This window comes from Acanthopagrus latus, chromosome 1 (genome assembly GCF_904848185.1).
Source record: "Acanthopagrus latus isolate v.2019 chromosome 1, fAcaLat1.1, whole genome shotgun sequence".
Lineage (NCBI taxonomy): Eukaryota > Metazoa > Chordata > Actinopteri > Spariformes > Sparidae > Acanthopagrus > Acanthopagrus latus.
Window position 1 is genome coordinate 18,826,147 of NC_051039.1, and position 23,072 is coordinate 18,849,218.

Consider the following 23,072-nt stretch of genomic DNA (forward strand, 5'->3'; position numbering starts at 1 on the left):
GATGACAGATGACCAGAGGTGGAGCACAGACAGGTAGAAGCTGGCTCGTGTCCTCATGGGTTATTTTGAAATCAGGGACAATTGAAAATGCCTGAACTAATATAGTATGATGTGAACACACAGTGGGAAACCTTGTCACCTCTACTCAGAGGCATTGATAGAAGACTAATAGACATTTTGAGAATATTGGAAAAATAAAATCAAAGTAAAAAAAAAACTTTCTGCTGGTAGATTTATACTCCACAATACCCAGGAAAGCTTTTCAAACCTATTGATGAATACATTTTATACACCTTCTCTTTACTGTTCCTTTTTTGCTACAAAACCAGAATGGTTTTTCCAAGTTAATACTACACACTTGGATGCTCTCGTGGCTCAGCAGGCTGGGGTGAAGTCAGTGGGCTCATGGGGACGAGAGAAGATTCACACTAACAAAATACTGTCTGTCATGTTCCTCTGCTCGTTTAAACTCCGTGTTTGATTTGTGTTTGTGTGTTGCAGGTTCCTCGGTGTGCCCCCAGGAAGAGGCAGTTGCCCACTGACCGGCCCGTTGCCCTTTGACCTCATCTACACCGACTACCATGGCCTGCAACAGATGAAGCAGCACATGGGGCTCTCACTCAAGAAACACAAGTTAGTGGTCCATGTGCATTGTGTTTATGTGTGGAGCTACGTTTTCTCACTCTGTATGCTGCTTTACCTGCTTTTGTGTGTGTGTGTTGTGTTGTGTTTCTGTAGGTGTTTGTGTGTGTCAGCAATTTCCCAGCCAGGCATGTAGGTTTATTGGCTGTGTTTATGGATTAATTATTGCTGGTAATAAGGTGTACATGTCTCTGTCCAGATGTCTCACTGTAACTCATTCAGCTTGTTAAATTCACACACTGTCAGACACATAAACGTACGCCATCTCCGTCGAACCTATTCGTCTCCATCTAGTTAAAGACATCAAAATACACAATAAGTCATGTTGTGATAATGGAACAACATCACAAAACACTATACACACAGAAACTGGCACTGCTCCACTTTTCATACACTACCACTCCGCACAGCACGAGTGATAATATCACATGTAGTGCAGGATTAGAGGCATTAGAGGCACAGATATTGAAAGCTCAGCATGAATGCACATCACCCCACACACACATAAACATCAGTTCTGTTGTTTTATTGCACTCAGAGGCTCTCTGTCAACAGGAGGGTGGTGATTAAACACAGAAAGACGAAGAGACCGGAAGACAGCAGGGAAAAAGCAGAAGACATCTGCCTCATGAGGAGGAAGAAAGATTAGTGAGATGTTAAAAAGAAACAGGCAGAGAGAGAGGATTTTTTTTTTTTGCGCCGTTACAAAAATGTTTTTAATGGCTTTTGGCACTGCTACAAAGATGGAACAACTTGGAAAGTAGGCCATGACAGCCATGAGACCAAGGCATCAAAACAGTAAAGTAATACACAAAACAAGAATTGCCACAGTGCATTTGGGAGGGGGTGTGGGGGGCAGCTGCACAACCCTGCAGAGCAGAGCGGTACGAGCCAATATTGTCTTCAGAGGTCTTCAGTGTTGTTGCCTCAGAAATACATAAAATTGAGAGTCCAGCTTGAGTCTCATCCTGTCGAGCCCCTAATAAAAGCTTTCAGCCACCTCAAACCCCACCTCCCCCCAGGTCCCACTCTTCATATTTCCTGGTCCGGTAAATTGGTGTCTTTGTCTACAACCCTGTATGTGAAGGCATCCATTGGCATTTTGCTTTTTTGTATTTGTTCCCATTCTAACGAGGCAACAATGACAGATAAAAGAGGAGAGAGCATATGTGAGTAGGTAGTAAAACAGAGAGAGGAATTAGAGATACAACCGGGAAAGTGTGTGGAAAGATGGCAACAAAGGAGACAAGAGAGAACAGAAAAACGAGAGGTACCACAAAAAAAAGAGGAGTGGAAGGTGTCTGGAGTCAACCTGACACCACATATAAAGGGCCGCTCCATGTATTTTTAAAATCCAATTATGAGATAGAGAGAAATGCATTACAGATTGGCTGGGGAGCTATTTTCCCTGCACACAACCTGTTTTGCTGTCTCTCTCTTGCTCATGCACACACAAACACACACACAAAATCCCACATTTCCAAACCCAGACAGGACGCCACTCAGCCAGCAGTCCTCACCTAATTGCTTGCTGAGGTCAGCAGTTCTTTGCTTCGTCATTACCGCGCCGGGCCTTGATTTCTGCTTTCCCTAACAGAATGTGACTTTTAGTGTTTGCAAGAGACAGTGTTTCGTTCGCTCGGGACGAAGGAATTATCTGAATGTTTCAGCGGTACAGATGGAACGAAGAACATCTATCCTCGCTGTCACAAGAGGACACGTCTCAGTTATTTCAAGTATATGAGGAATACTCTGGATATTCACTTTTCTGTGGATTAAAGAGTTGAAGTGCATATTTGTTGAAACAAACTAAAAATATTTTGTAAAACTACATTTCTTTTTCTATTTCCCCTTTACAGTATTTCCCCATCAGGCAACAACTTCATCCATTTATCTTAACCCAGCAATTCCACTCTCCCCCAGAGGTTTAGGGCAGGTCAATGATATACCTACAGTATGCACCTCGCTCTCTCTCTCTCTCTCTTTAGCCTCGTCAGGCTAGTCTAGTTGAGCCCTGTGTGCTGAAAGGCATCATTAATCAAGTGCTCTGAGCTTTGGGGCCCTTCAGCTCCCTTTAATTACTTTTGTTTTATGTTCCCACCGACATCCACATTCATTTATTATGCCTGGACAATACCGTGCTGTCCTGTAGGGTGTGTTGCTGCATTGCGTGTGCGTGCATATGTGCTGTTGTTAAAGATGCTGAGAGCCAATAGGAGATGGTCTTAAATCACACCCACTCATCTGATAATAGGACTGGCATATTGATTTCCTCTGCATGCTGAATTTGCTGCTCTGATAGAGTTGGATTGGGAGAGATATCCAGGGAAAAGAAAACAACACCTTAGTAAGACACGAGAAAGAGGCTGTACTTCCTGTTTGACTCTTTAGGGAAACATCACTAACACTTCAGGTTTATTTGAATAAACAAGATAGCATGTTTCATAGAGGTATCAGTAGCTGTTGAGTTTTCATCTTACGTCAACTCTTTAAGAATACTTCATAGTCAAGGTATGATAAGGATTATTCACAACACAGTTATTGATGTATCAGGAATCCTGTCTGCTGCCTCGTGCAACTGACTGTTGCTTTGATCAATTTAAAAATCCTAATATCAAAAAACTATAGCTACTAGCCTTTAGGCACCCTGTCAACATTTCAACAGCTCCCTCAGTATGATTAAGTATCTATATTCCTCAGTGTATTATTGGGCTTCTTTTTCTTGTATCATTCAGGGTTTGTTTTTTTTGTTTTTTTCCAAACTAACGGTGGCCTTGCTTTCAGTTGAAATGAAAACATTTAAGAAACAACCATGGCTCGAGTTCCATGGCATAACAACAAACTGCTCAAGTAATCTTACCTTACAAAGTCTAAGGCAGACTATTGGTTATACGTAGCATAGTGAATGGGCCACAGCATCTGCTAAAGTCATGGGGGTTAAATGATTTAATAGGGAGTATTGTACAGATCTCCACACTTTGACTGAAATGAGTCATTATGGTATACAGAAGGTACACCGCATAGCCTGAACATGATAGTTTGACATCCCTTTGAGCTACAGTATAGCTGTCTGATAGAGGACATGGCCTTTATTTTAAACAAACTGTAATACACGAGCTGTTAAACACTGAGTTTGCTTCCTGTCCTGAAAGGCAACAGCTGTATTTGAGCTAATAGTCCAGACAAACGTCAATAAACATTTGATGCTGCAGTAAATGATGAACTACTGTATGGTGATTATTTCTTGTAGTGCCAGGACGTCCTTCAGCAAAAAACAAAATCCGAACTACCAAATGTTTAATATCTCACTACAAATATATGTATAAATGTGAAGAGTTCTTAAATTCAGAGCCTTAAATAATTAAATGAAACACTGTATGTAACATGTATTACTATTGTTTGTTATCTATTAACACTAGAGTGTTCTTTTGTTTGTTTTTTTTTCATTTTTGCAGTAGAAAACATATTAGATTTGGGATGCAAAAGCTCAGACAAAACACACAATAAATCACACAAACACCATACAAGACAGTTAAACAGTATCAAGCAGGAAAACATAGGTAAACCAGAGAAATGCCCACAAAAGGATATGTCCGACAATCTCCTTTGCATTGCACTTCAAAGCTTACAGAGTTTCTATTAGTAGACAAAGTGCCTTCACATAAAATACACTGTGAAGACGGCTTAAATGGATGATGAGCAAGATTAAGAAGATGAAATCGAAAGTGTCAAAACTCCAATAAGCTTGAATAAGAAAACCGATACAGTTTGTTTGCTCACAATCATTTGTTTACTATCAGCAAACTTTGTTTAATTAACTACATAGTAATGACTTAATATGCAATACTGTTTCATGGATCAAATCAAAAATTCTTTTGTCACACACATCATTATAGACAGTACAGTGAGTGGTGAAGTGATATATTACCAGGGTCTGGATTGAGCTAATTAAATTATTCTTAAATATATTGACATGTGCAGATAGAAGGAACAGTGGCAGTACAGTCATTGCTCTGCTTCCTGATATAGCTAATATCAGCTCCTTCATTGTGCTGGAGATGAAGAAAATGGTGAAATCAAGCTTTACAGTCACTTACTCATTCATTAGTTGCGTGGCTACCAATATAAAATCACACTCATACCAGTCAACAGTCACAGTGTGGCTGCAACTCCCCCCGCCACCCCAACCTCCTCCTTCTGTGCTATGTTTCTTAGTGTTGTTAATTAAAGTAAGATTTAATCTTCATTTGTGTTTATTAAAGGGGGATTAGCTCTCGGAGCAGAATCCTCTTTGCTGTTTGTATCCTTTAAGTGCTCCCTCAAAAAGCAGCGTCTTTTCCACTAAACAGTCAGTTTTTCATGTAAACATTTCTGATTGAAGGAGTAGTAATGTTATCAACACGTAAAACAGTCATTAATGAAATCTCAAGTTGAACGAACTGGTTACACCAGCATGTGTTGAAGTTTCAGAGACCTTTAAGAAAACACACTAATTATGAAGATGTCTGGTGTCAAATCACAAACCAGATATTTTGAAGGTCTGTTGAAGCAATTGAACATTGATAATCATCATTCTGTGTACACGTTTTATTAGTAAAAAATGTAGCTGATGGGTGGTTGTTATGGGTGGTTGTCTCTAAACTGCTTATGAGCCATGTAAAGGATCATGAAAAAAAGCTTAAAATGTATGTTTAAAGTGCCTGTTCAATGAAATCCAGCTTCTTCTTTCTCCTGATCACTGAAGCTGATACTGTGGGTGACAACGTACCACCCTGCCACATTCCCCTCACCCCGGAGGACTGTTGAGCCTTGCTGAGAAGCCGTTTAACCCAGATTAGCCCCATACTCTGATCTCCCGATAGATATTCAGCTCAGCTACTACTCCGCTTACCCCCTCTTCTTCCACCACTGTTTTTTTCCCCTTCCCTTCGGGACCTCTTATCTGCGGGCAGAAACATTTTCACAGTCCCAGAGCTGGCAATATGTGATAGCGTCGGTCGGAGAGGGGGATGAAGGGAAGCAGGGCAGGGACAGGTGAAACTAACATTTGTTATTAATAATTCATTGTCAGCTTTCTGTGACCCTTACAAATAGACACACAACATTTTCCGCAGTGTCTCGTCCTTCATGCCTGAAAATAAGGCTGCACAGATAAGTGCATGATTTTGAGTCTCTCTTGCAGATACGCTTGTTCTTTAAAGCTCCTCTCTGAGATATGTCATAGCATGCAGTGACTGAAATATCTTAGAAGTGTCAAAAAAGATTAGGGTATTTTTGCTTTTCGCAATAAAGCCCCAGAAGATATATAAACAATCACTCAAGGTCTCTGCCTCTAAGTGTGGACGATCCTTGAGCGCAAGGTAAATGCTACTCTAGGAAATCGAATTTTGAACATTGAAGTTTAGAGAGCCAGCAAATTTGATCTTGTTTGTAAGTGGGTGATGGATACACATAATGATTGCGATACAGAAAAAAAGCACTGAAACACCTCGAGAAAACACGACACCTCATTCCAGGGTGGCTATAACACAGAAATGTAATAATACATTTCTTATAGCTGTCAGCTTAGAAGAATCAAAGCGCAACTCCCTGTTTGCACCAATGTCCGACAAGTCTACAGTGAGAAATCCATCATCAAAACACACCGGGGAAACCAATTTCTCCACTGTGAGCAGCTTCAAATGAGGACAAAACAAACGTGTAGTGTACACTCAAAGCTAAAGGCATCTGTGGGCAAATTATCACAGCAATGCTACTACATCTATGCCACTTTTCTGTAAAGTTTGAGTTGTAAAAATGTAATCTGTGGAGAAGCTGAAAGCATAGCTGTCCTAAAAAGTTTAAAACACTGCAGTAGCGATTACCATTTTACAGTCAAGGGACCTCATTACAGAAAGATGTCCTTACTGCTTCTCTTATCTAAAGTTTTAAAGAAAAATCATATCTTCCTTTTATAAAAGCCATTCTTAAAGTCCTAACTAGAACTGTAGAACCCAATCCCCTCTCATCCTGTAATGCCTGTGTCTGTGTTTATGATGCACACAGTCCGTATCCTTGACATTGGCTGTCTCGCTTCACTTGTAACTTGCTAGCTAGCTTGCTTTACTAGATGAGAAAAAGGCGGTCTTCAATTTTAACTCGGATGAGTCCAAAACATTAATCGTGTCATTCAAGGTGAAAATGGATATGCCCATTGATCCTTGATTGGTCCTGGAAATGTAAAGCTAACGGGCTAATTACAGTACGAGCATGTCCAACAATCACAGTTCCCTATCTTCTTCATTGTCATTGCCATATAGACTTTACTGCAATGGACACTCTTATTTCTGGATTTTTGTTTAAATTTATGACAGGGTCTATTCCGTCCCAACTTTGTATTTCATAATTTGGGAAATCCAAAATTAAGATACACTTGAGTAAGAAGATATGATTTAAGACGTTGAGATGACTTTCTGTAAAGAAGCGCCTGGTTGAAACAAAGTTCCAGACCTCTGTTAAGTTTGTTTCAACTGCTGGAGAATTATCTAACGATGTCACCACAATCCAAACACAATGCTAGTGTAGGACAACTAATAACAATCACAACATAATAAAACCATGTTTATCAAACTGGTTAGTCATCAACTTAATTTACATATGTATTGTAAGCAACCACTTTATGGCCCTCTATAGCAGCTTGTGAAGAATATTTCATGAAAATGTTGGAAGACACTAAGTGAATTGAAAGAACATACATGTTTGAGGTAAAGTGGCTCAAGTGAAAAGTCTATGCATTAAACATCACTTAAAATATATGTTATAAACATATAAAAATGTTAACATAGGAAAATGTGTACATATCCGCTAAAAGGCGGAGTTAGTGGACTATCTTAGTCTTCGTCTTACACACACACACACACACACACACACACACACACACACACATACACGCACACACACAGTTATCATTCAGGAAAGAGTCTCAGAGCAGAAGAAGTGGGCTCTGCCACCTAGAGCTCTTGTTAATCCCCCTGAGCTCACAGACTGGCCAGATCTCTGTCTCTCCCCTCTGCATGTGTATGTGTGTGTCTGCATGAATGTGTTATGTGTGCTTATGCACCCTCTCAGTGCCCTATGACAACCTCAGCCTAGAAAGTGATTTTTTTTTTTTTTTTTTGTATTCCTGTCAAACCTCCCACTCTGTACGTGGCAACTTCCAGGCAAAACTGCTGGACGCAGTTCTTATTTTTGGCTTCTACTCCATTGTTAACCCTTGTTTTATTTCACTTTTGACAATCCTGCACAATATTGTTGTCATTTTGTGCCACATGTATTAATGGTGTTCTGTTATTAAATCTCTTGTCAAAGAAAAAACTATGAATAATTCATACCACACAGATTTACCAGCATTAAAGTGCAGGACAGATTCATGCTGCATTTATTAATAATTGTAATAATATTGCGGTACAAAGCCTTTATACTCTTTATACACATGTAGAAATCATTCACAAGCATGTATGAAACTGCTTATATATACATTCAAAGGTTATGATGATAGGTCATTATAAATGACATTACATTTATGTGACATCCTCAGTGTTGTCAGGTAAGTTGTAGTTGGTGACATATACAATAATAACTTGAAATATCCTAATATGTTGTACATTATGTAAGTACATTATGACTTATACATTTTTATACAGCTTATAAAACAAAGTCTTGATATTGTGTGTCATATAAGCCAGAACATTTTGTTGTAAAGTAGTTGTTGTGTGTCTTCACAGATGTCACATCCGTGTGATTGACACATTTGGGACGGAGCCAGCTTACAATCATGAGGAATATGCAACACTGCACGGCTACCGGACCAACTGGGGCTACTGGAACCTCAATGCACGGCAGTACATGACCATGTTCCGTAAGAACCAAAACCACTTCCCTAATCTTTAAAAATATCCTTTGTATTTTATTCTTTTTTTAAAAAAATAATCTTGTTTAATACAATGCTTATATTGTCAGTACATTACATTATTATTATTATTATTATTATTATTATTATTATTATTATTATTATTATTATTATTATTATTATTATTGTTGTTATTATTATTAATAATAATAATAATAATAATAATAATAATAATAATAATAATAATAATAATAATAATAATAATATTATTTTACTTTGATATCCTCATATCTCCTCACTTTAAACAAAAAGTTAAAACTGTCACACACACAGACAGATCTGTCATCATATGTGACAGTCATTCTAAAAATGGTAAAATGACTCCAATTCAATGTTTTCACTTCCTTTGACAGGTGCAGCTGCTTGTTCACATTAATTTGGAGAAATGTGTCTAATGCAGCTATTTTCAGCTCCCCAGCAGCTTCCAGCATCCCTTCAAGCTCTTATCTGTTCTTTTTTCTTTAGTTCTTTAGTTCTAATGCTACACAATACGTGTGATCTGCTGTTTTCCGAGCCCTCAATGTTTTCTGCCTCCTGACTGAAACATTGACTACTTAACTTCTCCTCCTCTCTCATATTCAGTTCACAACGATATCAGTGGCCTTTCAGCTATAGTTCACACTCAACAGCAGGATCATCATAACGTCAGTATGGGGCCAACTGGTGATGCCCACGCTTCCCAACTGTCCGAAGCTATAATACAGCAGCAATAATTTATTAATTTTATTAAATATATGATAATGTGTACTGCAAAAAAACTCATGGGAAACTGACCCATGAGGATGCAGTACTTACAGTAGTATTGGGGAAAATGTGAATATAGTGAGTTGGTTAAATTGCTTAAGTTAAAGGCACACCAGTACTGCCAAAACCATCTCACATAGCCAACAGCAGCTGGCTTTATGACAGTCACTATTTATAATACTGAGTGGGCCAATAATCAGTCTGACTTAACCACGGACCTGAAGCAAACAAGGATGTATTGCTCTTTCTCTCTCTCTCTCTGTCTCTTACTCACAACACAACTTTCGTTCCACTTTCACGACCATCCTGCCTTTCCTTTCCTCTAACACACACGCTTCAGCTCACACGCCAGACAACTCATTCATGGGCTTCGTTTCGGAGGAGCTGAATGAGACGGAAAAGAGGAGCATCCAGCAGAACAAAGTCAACAACATGGCTGTAGTGTATGGGAAAGAGGCCAGCATGTGGAAGGTAGTACACACAGCAAATACACACACACACATACGTACGCATTATAATTGTATGCACTTGTATGGATGCACATGTATTTAACACAAACATGGAAAAGTTCCACTGTATGTTACTCTGTTAAATTCAAACAGAAGTTGAGTGCGGGTCAAAATCTCTTTTAGTCTATCTTAATGTTGACAGACAGACACACACGCAATACCCCCCAACAATATACTGCAGTGTTAACAGAAAAATCCAATGACAGCATTTTGCACTCCCCGCTGTTTGCACCATTACAGCTCAGCATCATGTGGCTCTATATACACAATTGTACAGCTTTAATTTACTGGCAATCTTCCTCTCAAAAGCTGCCTGCTTGTTCCTCTGCACACTGCAGAGGGGCACAGTTGTGTCTCCATTGTTAAAATGATTATAAAAATGATGTTTGCTGCCTTTATCTCTCCATCCATCTATACAATTCCCTGGATTTTTTACACTTGGTGCTTGTGAAAGAGACGAGCACAGCACGAAGACGAGGGGTTTTAACAGTGCAATACTCTAAACTGCAATAGCCCCGTGAAAAGGCAGAGAATGCCTCCTGTCTCTTCTTTGTTTCCCCCATTGTTGTGTATTTACATTTTAATATCAATTTTATGTTCCTATCTCTCTCTTTTTTTCTGTCTTTTTCTCTTTTGGCATGTCTGGCTGGATGCTCATTAGCTTCAGGTAAGAGGCTGTCACTTTCACCACATATCCCTGTTGTGTCCGTCATCTGTAAAAAAGAACAAAGTTACTCTAAGCTGTCAAGGATACACACAAGCATTTATACAGACAAAGCTGTTGTCAGGGTTGGATCCAGAAAAGTGATTTGTGAGAAGCCACTTGTCAACACTTCACAAGTACACTCAAATGCATCGCAGGATTCACAGGGACAACCATCAGTTTTACCTATAACAGTGATTATCTTTTTATCCTCTGAGACGGCACAAGGACTGGTCAGACAGCCAGTCATTTTATTTTATTTATTTATTTATTTGTAAGATGAGTATTCAGGGTTTTGGCGTAAGTGGCTAATTAAGCTCTAATGATGATGTTTATCTTCACAAGCAATTCCCACCTTATCTACAGCTAATATTTCATTGTTTTGAGCTTAGCCAGCCTCAAATAAGAAGCCTGCTTTTGTCTGCCTCTGTTTGAACCTTGGGGGGCTGTTGTGTCTGGTCTTGTCAACCTGTTGCAGTTGTTTTTGTAAATCATTCAACAACAAAAAGCTGGATAGGTGGACCAACAGTAAGGAGGGTGAAGCTTATGATTTTTTTTTTTCTATCATCATACCCTTGGCACATGCCATGCAAATCAAACAATTTTCCTAAGTCCTAACCCAGCATAGCAGAACACGCTTGTTACCAGTCCTAATCTAATGCTGAGATTCTAAGCTTGGACATGCAGAGAGAGGGAGAGAGAGAGAGAGAGCTGCAAGTGCAGGTTATAGAATCAGCTCTCTTCCACGCCTGTAGTTTCTCCTTCTGCTAATTCATGTTGTCTGCTGCACTTAGGGCCTGAGCTAATCTCCTAATTGGCTGGGAAAATCCTCGCAGAGGAAGCTATCGATCGGTACAGCCTCCAATTACGACTGCGGGGGGCCACACCACAGTACAGGGATATGCAGTAAGCTGCTTAACACCAGACGGCCGGTCAATACTCTGGCCCGGGGTCACGCTCCGTTCACATGATTCAGTTTGGGTTGTTAACTGATGCTGTTTGGTTTTTGTTCTCCCAGTCATCATGCTCAAACTTGACTTTGAAAGTGTGCCCTCCGGATCTCCTCAATTGAGTTTAATGCTAATACTCTACAGAAATATAAAAGCAATAAATGAGCACATGCTACAGGGCCACACAGCCGCAACTGCTGCTGGTGAACTCTCCTGTTTCCTTTTTGCCTCTTTACTGTCCCTATCCAACAAATAACAATCTTTAATATATGAGAGATGAATTCTCAACAATAAGTATGTGCAGGTACAGCTTTATCGCCCCTCTCGCACCCACACAAGTCCAAAACATTGTGTAAGGGAGATAGCAGTCTGCTAAAAGAGTTCAAAAGCATTTTATTGCTACATTCAAAAAGTTCTTATTGATGTTGAAAAGCATGTTGATTTCATGAATACACGATTTTCTTTTACTTTTAACACAGAAGCTTTTAAACCCGATTCTGTCGCTCAGGGTCAGTTTAATTCCATGAGCGAGGAGACCTCTCTCTGTGTGAAAGGGTAAGCAGGGTAAAATGTGTATCCAGTGGGTGTCCTGCAAATTGCTATGAGAAAACAGGACAGTGATAGCAGCAGTAGTAGAGAGAATTGTTCAGCAATTAGTCGGAAATCATGTGATAACCATCTACAACCTGAAGACGTGTCAGTTCCTCTCGTCAGCACTGTGTCGATAGGGCTTTTGTTTCTGGTTGAAAGAGATTTGATTGTCATCTCAACTAGGAATTTAGTATTATGTATTATTTGTTCACTTTTCTGACAACAGAAATGGAGAAATGTCAATAATGAAAACTAAATGATAAGTTTGGCAAAAAATCTTTATTAAAGTGGCCTGAAAACACGAGCGTAGAAACATAGACCACCATAAACTGGATTGTACAAACATGGTGACACCAAAAGGTAGTCAGGTTCGCACACAGACAGCAGGTAGCTTACACACAGATCAGACAAACAAACACAACCACACCCTGTACTTTAATCATAGTCTTCTCTATGCTATTGTTTCCTGACACACTCTTTTCGCAGTACTCCCTCCTCTCTTCACGCTTTGCCCTCATTCTCACCAACCCATCTTTTTCCCCTCCTCTCCCAGCAGGGTAAGGAAGGGTTCCTGCAGATTCTCCACAGGTACATGGAGGTCCATGGCACAGTGTATTATGAGACCCAGAGGCCCCCGGAGGTCCCCGCCTTCGTGAAGAACCACGGCCTGCTGCCCCAGCATGAGCTGCAGCAACTGCTGCGAAAGGCCAAGGCAAGACAGTGAAGGAAATATCACTGACACACATCCTCCATCTGCTGCAGTCTCATTGCTGCTGTCATTCTTGGCCATGTCTTCAACTAGTTACACATATTACAATAACTGATCTCAGGATATGTGAGCTGACAGAGGAGTAGCTGCCAAGAGTGGGAGGGAGGTTAATGCAGGAGTCAATCGGGGAGAGTAAATCTTTCTAGAAAGCACGAGAAAAGAGGAGAAAATTAATATTACATACATTACAATAACTGTTAATTTCATTATCATAACTACAAAATAACAGCCCCGATTGTTTTTCTAGCTCTTCATTGGCTTTGGTTTCCCCTACGAAGGGCCAGCCCCTCTGGAGGCGATAGCCAATGGCTGCATCTTCCTGCAGCCCAAGTTCAACCCACCTCACAGCTCACTCAATCATGAGTTCTTCAGAGGGAAGCCCACTTCCAGAGAGGTAAGCTCATTCTTGCTCATTACTCCGCATCATCACGATAAGAATATTTTTGTGTCTTTCACTGCCAACCAACCACTGGATCCATTAAAAGAACTTGAACAACATAATCTATGTTGCTGTTAATTATTGCAATATTGGGGAAATAATTGCATTACATTCTTGTGACCCAGTGTGTTCTTTAAAGCCTCGAGATCATTAAAAAGCTGCAAAATAAGCTCTGCTCTAAATGTTTCACAGTATATTCATTGAGTCATTATATCATAGTAAGTAATTTCAACATAACGTAAAAGATAGTGGATGGCATGCATTTAATACAATGAGATGCCCCAGTAAAAAAGACTATATAGACAGTGGGATGCTGTGGCAATGAGTCATAAAACCTGTTCACTTCTTGTCCCCCAATCTTGAGGTCACTGGGGGTTTTTTTAGTGAGTTTTCAGTTAAATGCCTGAAATAAAGTCTACAGTTAACACAAGCTTGAGATATTTTCACATTTTATTCTACCACATGAAATACTTAAATAAATACCCCTCATTTGAATTGAAAATCATTATAGTGTCTGGAAAATGCTGGTTGCTAACAAGTGACTAAATGAGACTACAGGGGTTGCCAGGGGAAAAATGTCACCACATTAAACGTCATCACGTCGAACATGTAGACACACCCACTCAGATTATTTTGATGAGCAAATAATCTGCTATAAAGAGTTTATTTGCTGCATTAACCCAGAATCCAGTTGAACAATCCCACAGTTTTTTCGTTGAGGGAACCAGTGCAACGCTAACTTCCCCGGTTGCTCAAAAAATGACATCGCTATGACATCATCCTCTTCCGTGAAAGAAAAGTTATGGATAAGCCAGATAATTCAACTCCCCACAGAAGACCTTAAATGCTGTTTAGGATATGTATTTTAGTCACACAGAGCTCTCACTGTATAGCCATCTTGTGTTTTTTGCAGGTGTCCTCCCAGCACCCATATGCAGAGCAGTACATCGGCAGACCTCACGTCATGACGGTGGACTACAACAACTCCCTGGAGTTTGACTCTGCCATCAGGGAAATCATGAGAACCAAGGTACTAATGAACACTGTGCACTATAACTCCCAGGGATAGAAAACAAGACTTTTGCACTGTGTAACAGTGTTTACAGTTCTCTCTCTCTCTGTCAAGTGGGGACGTCAAATTGAACTAGAAAAGCCTTCACTTCCGATTCAGCAGTCAAATCAGTCACCACACTGAATCATCTGCTGTGAATCATATCTGTTCAACATTACAAAGGAAGAAACAATAATAACAGGAGGAAAAGTTTGTTTGCGGCATCAGAGCTGTGAGAATAAATCACTGTATTCTTTAACTCTGTGAGGTTAGATTTATAAATGTTCTCTCTTTCAGTGTTGTTAGTTCGGTTTAGTTTTTAAACTTTGACACAATGGCACAGTAGCTTTATCCGCAGTGGAGTCTTGCCAGCATGTAGGTAGCAGTCTGATATCCCAGAGTGCTGCTCAACTTTTCCATGCAGGAAATGTGGGCTGATGGAGAATATGAGGAGGATAGGAGCTGCCAAGAGTGGGAGAGAGGTTAATTAAGGAGTCAACCGGAGAGATTAAATCTTTCTGGAAAGCACGACAAAGGGAGAGAAAATGGGAAAAGAATAGAGAGAGATAAACGTACAGATGGAGAAAACAAAAAGAGCAGGAGGAGTCTGTGGCGCAGGATGACTAAACGTCTGTGTGGTTACAAAAGTCTTATGGTCTCATTAAAAGGGAAAACTGAAGTGGCAACATGTGCATTTTGAAATAACCACTACATTAACATTTTGTAGCTCAAGCTAAGTATCCTTTGCAAACTTTAAGATTGCAGGTGCGTGAAATCTACACTTTTAATGAGAGATTAAGCAGTGGATCTGCTATTAGATGAAAGACTTTAATTGTCTTTAGAAAGCATTATCTCAGGCAGTGCACCCACACATGGAGAGTGCAGAAGAAACACAAAGCTAACAGCGTGTGTGGCTGTTCAGTGGCTTTTATCAAAGTTGGTGATATTTACAGCTTGGGAAATCATACTCATCAATAAGAAACCGTTTTTCTTTCTATTTCAGCCATTTAACTAATTCCATATAGTTTTTGATAAAGGGAAAGTGCCACAGTAATGATCTATTAAACTGCATGAAGGGCACTGAGTAATCACATGCAGCAGGGAGAGCGCTGCCTGCATGATCCTTTAAACACTCTAGAATATATTTTCCCTTTAGCAGATTAGGAAGTATTGTGTGCAGAGATGAGAGGAAAGGTGATGTCTGTAGTGATGTGTGTGTGTCTGTGTCTGCTCCTCACGTCTTGTCTGTGTTGTCAGACAAGCGACAGTTCAGCAGTACAGGCTGACTGCTCCGTCTCCGTCTGCACTGTCAGACCACTGAGAGAGAGCTGATGGACCCCTTCACCCTTCACTGGAGGCACAATGCTCCAGCACACACACACTCACACACACACAGGGAGAGAGATGATATTCTTCTCATGCATCGATCTATCTGAACATAAACACATAACTATGATTAGAGAGACACTGGAATTGCAAAGATTGGAAAGATCAGGCCATAGAGCATTACCTGCACGTTACAGCCTTTAACTTCAAGACACACATGCTGTGTGTGTGTGTGTGTGTGTGTGTGTGTGTGTGTGTGTGTGTGTGTGTGTGTGTGTGTGTGTGTGTGTGTGTGTGTGTGTGTGTCAGAGACACATGTTCAGTCATGCAGGACAAAGCAATCTCTGGCTGGCTGACAAATCCTCATGTGCCAATAAATCCTTTCTTCATCTCTCTTTCTTCACCTCTTTCTGTCTCTGTTTTCTTCTCTTTTTTCTTTCTTTCATTCTCTCACTCTGTTCCTTTTTTCTCTTTTTCTCTTTCATCCTAAATTTGTTTCCTCTTTCCTTCATCTGTTCCTTCTTTCTGTTTCAGTATTTTTTAGTTTCTGTCCTTTAATCTCTCTCCTTCCATCCCCCTGATGTGCAGTTTGCAGTTGAACACCTCTGTGTTCACCTTCCCCATCTTGTTTTGGCTCAATATTCCCTGCAGTAGTTGATTAAATTGGTATAAATAGAAGGTGAAGCTTATTTTACAGACCACATTGAAAAAAAAAATGTTTTTTGAGAAATGTTGAATAATTTTAGCTGGTGGCTTTGCTATACCAATAAAACAACTGTTTTATCCTTGAACCTTTGTGAATTAGACCGCAAAAAAATAAAGGTCCTGAGAGATTGTTGAATAATAAGACATAGACATTAGTCATTGAAAGTGCTTGAATGTTTTTATTCGGTACACTAAGAAGAATCTAAGTTGATTTGATGCATTGATCAGTGTTTAAACTATGCAGCGCTGGTTTCTTGACTTTGAATGAGTTAGGCATGGAAAGTCCTTGAAAAGTCCTTGAATTCGATGTTGAAGGCTCTTCTCATTTTCCCCTGTTAACCAGAACACACTCTGAGTCACCTTGCCTGTTTAACTAAAACTAAATCAGAGAAGTCTCAGAGAGAGGAGGATAAACTCTGTTGCACACGGTAGACTGTAATTGCAGGAAGTGCGTGTGTGTGTGTCTTTGTGTGTCTGTGTGTCCACATGTTTACTTTCGGCTCCAGCTTACGAAGTCGATTAACATAAGGCTTTGATCAGATTTGCAGTGTGCGTAACTTTGTAAATTGCATCATCCCTGCATACTTGCTTCTCGGTGGTTTTCACTTGAAATGGGCCAAGTCTGATTTCACACATGGCTGAGCATTAGACTGCTTTGATTTCAGATTGGAAATGCAATTTAGTGAGTCGAGTATCGTTTACAAAGGCAGGTCTTTTGCGTTAAGGGGTATAAAGACAAGGCACATCGATCTCTCTGAAGTCTGGCATTCAGAGGAAAAGTGTTTTCATTTGTAAAGTCAATCACATAGCTTTATTTAGCTTTTTTCAGTTGGCTGCTTTTCAATTGGGATGTCAACAACATATAGCATTTTTTTTTAAATCAGAAAATTCCATTTGTATCAATCTTCGGTGAGTTTTATGTCAGTTTGTTTGCCTTGGTATTAACAAAAACATAAAAGAATATACAGGATATGGTGTTTCCAGCTCATCTCTAATTAGGCTAATCAGAAGTGTGCTTTAGTTATAAAACCTCACATCACTGCTGGGGATGATCTATTGGTATGCAAATAAAGCCTAATGAGTTTCCCAGCAGTGACACTCTGTGATTAGGTCTTTGCGCAAATGTGACAATGGAAACATTCATCTGTTGAAATTAACAAGGAGAAGAGACAATTTATTGCAATTAGCATGAACAATGAAATGTAAAAAAAAAAGACTTTAATATGTTCGAAATGATAATATCCTGAGGACTGTGTTTGTGTATTTTTCAGGTTGAGCCGTACCTGCCTTACGAGTACACCTGTGAGGGAATGCTGGAGAGAGTCCACTCCTACATCCAGCACCAGGTGAAGTCCATGTGGAGACGAATATTGACAGAGCGTGGGACAAAACACACACACATGCAGAGATTCTCTCTTTCATTTCCTCGTCCTCCCTCTCGCTCACTCATGCATACACTCCAGTGCTCTAACACCCGACTCTGCTCAATATTTCATCGGTGTGTGCGTTCAACACCCAGAACATCGTGTATCTCTGCTGGTGTGTGCATGTGTGTGTGTGTGTGTGTGTGTGTGTGTCACACTTTACTCCATGTATGTAGACTTGTGATTAATCTACATGCTAGCTCTCATTACGAACCACATATCTGCCCTCAGGCTCTGAGGCAGAAGGTCTACTGACACTAATGAGAAGGGATGAGTAAGGAGGGGGAGCATAAGTGTGGGCATGATAGTGATGGAGCGCAGGGATGAGGAGAGGAATTTTTTTAATAATCCTACATTAGATGTCAGACAAACTGCAGAGGGTTTCTTCACAGCAGCTGGTCTGAGCAGAGAAAACTTTACTATAGCCTTCATACTCATCGAAAAGAGAAACAGGAGTAGCTTAAACTATGTTTTTTGCAGGATTTTGATATTTACATTTCATCCACTTCTTTGTCAAGTATGTTGTTATATTGTGTGCAGTGAGTGAGGGAAAGTAACATTGTCTCAAGCACTGTACTTGAGTACAGTTTTGAGGTACTTGTATTTCCGCTTCCTTCACCTGCTGGGAAGGTACTTCTGCAGCTATATACTTCTGCTCCTCTACAGTTATTACTAATTTTAGACACTTTAGTGTCATTTTTTTGGTCATACTTTACTCAAGTAAAAATTTAAATCCACAATTTTTACTTGTAACAGAGCGTTTCTAAACCGTTGTACTGCTATTTTTACGGAAGCACAATACCAAGTACTCCGTCCACCACCTTTGAATACAGCACAGGTCATTGTTTAAAGGTGCTGTGCAAATTTGCTCTAAATTGAAGACTTTAAAGACTTTGTGACCCATTGTGACTCAGCCTAACTTACTATATTCATTTTATATTATTTCCTCAGTTTGAAGCTACAACCTGATCTTTTTGATGAAATTAGTGTAGGTGGCAAGAGCAATGTATCCAGCAGCTGTGGAGATGGAGACAGCGCTAATTGCTGACTGTCTCAAAGAATCATCACTATTGAGGAGCGGTTGACATTTTTTCAAGGCTGTCTTTAAATATCAGTGAATTGTGATGAGGGACAAAATCCACAGTTCTCATTCTGTGCAAAAAGTATATTTTCAGATAAAGTTCCTTCTTTGTGTTATGATCCTTCTGCCAGAACTCAGCAAGGAAACATTTTCAAAGAGGGACACAGACTGCTGAAGCCTCATACTTGAGAGTGTATTTTTGCACAGAACGGTGACATGCATTCAATTTCCACTGAGTAGAGATCTCATTCCTCTTGTTCTCTTGAACCAGCATGAACAGTATTGTTTTGAGATAGACTTGAAAAAGTGAACCTATCCCTCAATGCTTTTACCTGAGCTGCATTGCTAATCTGCCCATAAACACAATAAAAGTCAGATTCTTCCATCACAATTAAAATGTTTGCACAAAGTAACAAGACGCCAACATATGTTTCCCCTCCAGGACTTCTGCACACCAGAGCCTCCCTTCATCCCAGCCAACCTCTCCAGACAGGGCTCTGCTGGTGGCAGCAGGGTTACGGGACCTCTGTTTGTGCCCCTGCCCAATTCCACAGCCGTCGGCTGGGCCACCAATGTGACAGCTCCCTCCGCCTGGCCTCCTCTCAGCTCCCTCAGGCTGCTTGTATCTCAAGAGGGCCAGTCCTGTGTGGAGGCGTGCCAGTCTGCGGGTTTCATATGTGAGCCCGCTCACTTCCGCTTCATCAACAACAAGGAAGCCCTGCACGGGTAAGTAGGGCTGGGCGATACGGCAAAAATATAATACATTTTTTCCACGTTGATCGATACGTCCGTAGTGATGTGTGTGCTTGTGTGCATGTGCGTGTGTGTGCATGTATTAACATAGCCCCGCCCTGGTGCACACAGGCAGTGACACAGAGAGCAGACACAACAGACCAGCTGGCTATTCTTACATTTATTTCTCTGGTATGATCAGCTGTTAGAGATTTCCTTATAAATGAAAAATGTCCAAAGGTTATGATCTCTACTGACATAATTTTAGCTCAATCCTCAAGGGTTTAAAAAGTAATGACTGAGTCCTTGAGTCCTGCTACATCTATTTTCTATAAGTGATCCAGAAGTGAGTCATATGGGACCTACATGGTAACCCTGTGATGACTTACCCAGGAAAGGATAGATACAACATTACCTCAAATTACCTAGAGAGGTATTCTTCAGAGAAGAAGATGAGTGATGTGTATGAAATGTGGCATGCCAAGAATCAGGATGTTGAAGCTGGTGGTGGTTCAGCATCTAATCAGAACTGTTCTTCACGTGCTGATCGATATGTCTGCACGGCCTGGACTGCTTCATTTATATTAGCTGACTTTATAAACAGGTGAAGCTGAACCTCACCAGATATTTATTTAGTTTACTGTACCAGCCGAACTAGAAACTTCAGTTTTAGACACTGCCTTTTTCTGCAGCTCAGAGACTAGAAAGCCTGCTGGTGTTTGAGTCTCTGCTCTGAGCCGCCCCCCTCCTCCTCCTCGCTGCTATCAGCTTTCAGCTTTTACTCTCTGCTCTTGTTTCATCCTCCAAGTATCTTTTGTGTTTACTTCTTTTGCTCCGTCTGTCCTGGTTTACAGTGCTGCTCTCCTTTGTTTCTGCTCTGTCTCATCCTCCCATCCAGCTCAAGTCTTTTCTCTGACACAAGTTATCTGTCTGACATCACACTGACACCTCGTACCTGCCTCGCAGGTTTTCCAACTTCCTTTTCACTTTTTTCACTGAACTTCATCGTTCTCTTTTTAAATTGGCATCTGAAATGTGATCAAAGTCTTTTGTCTGTGTCGACTTTCCGTTTATTTCGAGGTTATGCCAATTCCACCCTCCTGTATTTTTTTTAATATTCATATTTTCTAAGTTTCTGATCCTGTGAGGAACATTTTTCCCCGTGATTAAACCCAGTGAGCTGATATTTCAGGTTATATTCAGACCTCTTCACCTCTGTTTCACCCTTCAGGTTAGAGGTGCAGTGTGAGGTTGTGGACTCAGAGATCAACCACATCCTTCCAGCCTTCTCGGTGGTGCGGCGGGAGTGCGGCCTCCAGCGGGAACCCCTTCTCTTCAGCTGTGCCGGACACTCCCCCAAATACAGACGCCTTTGCCCCTGCAGGGACTTCCGCCGCGGCCAGGTGGCGCTGTGCAGAGACTGTCTACAATGACGAGACAGGAGACTTAGATGCAGATTGCCGAGGGGGAAACTGCACCCACAGGTCAGAACAAGTACAGAGCTGTGGTAAATTTAGGCAGCCTCTCCTCCAAAAACAGTAAATGTAGGATGACGAGGAACATGCATGGATTTGAAGAGCTGGAGGAAGGCCTGAGTGGTCTGGTTGACTGTATTTTTTAAAACAGCTTTCAAAATTGCTGGCGATAAAAGGCAGTAAGACTTAGAGCAGGGCTCCAATGATACCAGGTGTCATCAAGAACAGGGCAAAGGCCTTTGTTAGCAACACACTTTCACATAAACCCTCTGACTACAGGATAATAGTTTCTACAAGATGTTGACCAGTGATATGAAACACAACATGTAATTTCTGGAGCTGCATCTCACCAAAAATTAGGGTTTTTAGTTGGAAAATATACATGTGAAGAAGCGTGTGACTGCAGAGAAACTCGACTTTAGTGTCATTCCGTGACAGAGACTTCAAATATCTCGGGTTGGTGAAGGCAACCTCGGGTCAATATCTAATCTCCTCTCTGCACTTGGACAAAGGATGATGGACAACCAGGTTATCTGCCCTGCTTTTTCTCCCCTCCTCCAATGATGGGCAGAGTCATTTATCAGACTGAACCCCAAGTCTGAGGCAACATCGGTCAATGCAATCATCTCTGGTCGCAAAAAAATACAGGAGGAGGAGGACAGAGGACAAAGATAAAGGGTGCAAGATTATTTTTCAATAAATAAGCCTCTAGAGCTCTCAACTGGATTTTTAAAGAGTCCTTTGGGCTTTATGATGGAAAAACAAATCATAAAATAAAAAAGTCAGATCAAAGTGTTGAGGTGTTTTTTTTTTGTGTGTTGTGTGGCATCTTCACTCAGTTCCTTCTCTTCTTGCTCCTACGCCCATCTGTTACAGTCCTCCCACCATTCACATTCACGGGAGTTTGATCAATCCGTCCGACTGTGGGCAGAAACGTTTGATCTTTTTCACACGGAGCTGACAGCCTGCACAGGCCGGAGCCATCAGTGAGAAGTGGAGGACCATGTGACAGAAGATTTCAGATTCAGAACATCTAGTATTTGACTGATGGTCCACTATGTGCTTTTACTTTTTGAAGTTCATAAAATTGAAAAGAATATCTAATATCACTTTCCTATTGGCTTGAGTCTGGTCATGCACATGAGTACTCCGGTCGCAGTTAATTCCAAAACCGCACGCCTGTTAGTCCTGGAGACTGTCCAGAGGCATTCTGGGTAACACAGGAAATCATCAGCAAAGGCAGGTTTAAAGAAACTGGGGGCATGACATTGCAGTCCTTCATTAGAGAATAACAGCTGGAATAATCTAAACGTGACAAACTGACGGCACATCTTGGTAACAGTATAAACTGACTCATATCACCACCATCTGTTAGATCCATGATTGTGGCAATTGGTACCTTGTCAGCTCAGTTACATGTGGGGGAGTGTTGGTGTTAACATCAGAGTTTTGAACTGCTAGCTGGTTAGCATGCTGTCTTCAGTGGATATCTGTATTGCACCACTACACACTGTCAAACCTGGATGAAATGCACTCACCTTCCAAACATAGCTCTATGCTCCCCTATCATATGTTTTGCTACCAAAACCCTTAATTTTGCTTTAATTATTTTGATATATTTAATTATTTTTTCACACTGGCCTCCAAACTAAAGTTTCCTTGAGATTTTCAGTGGGTCTGCGATGGCCAGACGTCCTGATTTGTCCAGGTCAGTCCCAATTTATGGCTTTGTGTCCAAGTGTCCCAAATATTTGACATCTCTGTCCTCCTTTACACCACATGCTCCAAAAACCTGCAGCAATGTTGCATTTTTCAGTGTGCAAACACATCCAGCTTTTATTATAGTGAAAATATTTTTTTGTGGAAACATATCAGCATCAGGAGGAGTCAGTGTTGTTAAAAAAAACACTCAAATAGTCATTTCAGGTCAGTGTTTGATGAAGAATTTTTTATTTTTTTTTGACTGATGTATTATTTTTTGAA

The 23,072-nt window shown here is 40.6% G+C and overlaps 2 protein-coding genes across 8 annotated transcripts in view; one reads left to right on the forward strand and one right to left on the reverse strand.

The window, feature by feature from the left end:
* Window positions 1-21,886, forward strand: part of LOC119026502 (alpha-1,6-mannosylglycoprotein 6-beta-N-acetylglucosaminyltransferase B-like) — a 120,302-nt gene extending 98,416 nt beyond the window's left edge. For 3 of the 6 annotated variants that reach the window (XM_037110951.1, XM_037110984.1, XM_037110994.1), the window contains exons 9-18: window positions 502-633; window positions 8,406-8,539; window positions 9,675-9,805; window positions 10,505-10,510; window positions 12,641-12,799; window positions 13,104-13,250; window positions 14,209-14,325; window positions 17,649-17,723; window positions 19,325-19,608; window positions 20,846-21,886. In XM_037110951.1, the coding sequence (XP_036966846.1) occupies window positions 502-633; window positions 8,406-8,539; window positions 9,675-9,805; window positions 10,505-10,510; window positions 12,641-12,799; window positions 13,104-13,250; window positions 14,209-14,325; window positions 17,649-17,723; window positions 19,325-19,608; window positions 20,846-21,047 (1,387 nt within the window). In that variant the 3' untranslated portion in view covers window positions 21,048-21,886. Of the gene's footprint in view, window positions 1-501; window positions 634-8,405; window positions 8,540-9,674; window positions 9,809-10,504; window positions 10,511-12,640; window positions 12,800-13,103; window positions 13,251-14,208; window positions 14,326-17,648; window positions 17,724-19,324; window positions 19,609-20,845 lie in introns of all 6 variants that reach the window. The other 3 variants (XM_037110959.1, XM_037110966.1, XM_037110974.1) reach the window with 3 other exon arrangements.
* LOC119026695 overlaps window positions 1-23,072 on the reverse strand; it is a 1,024,654-nt gene that overhangs the window by 638,610 nt on the left and 362,972 nt on the right. The window lies entirely within an intron of this gene.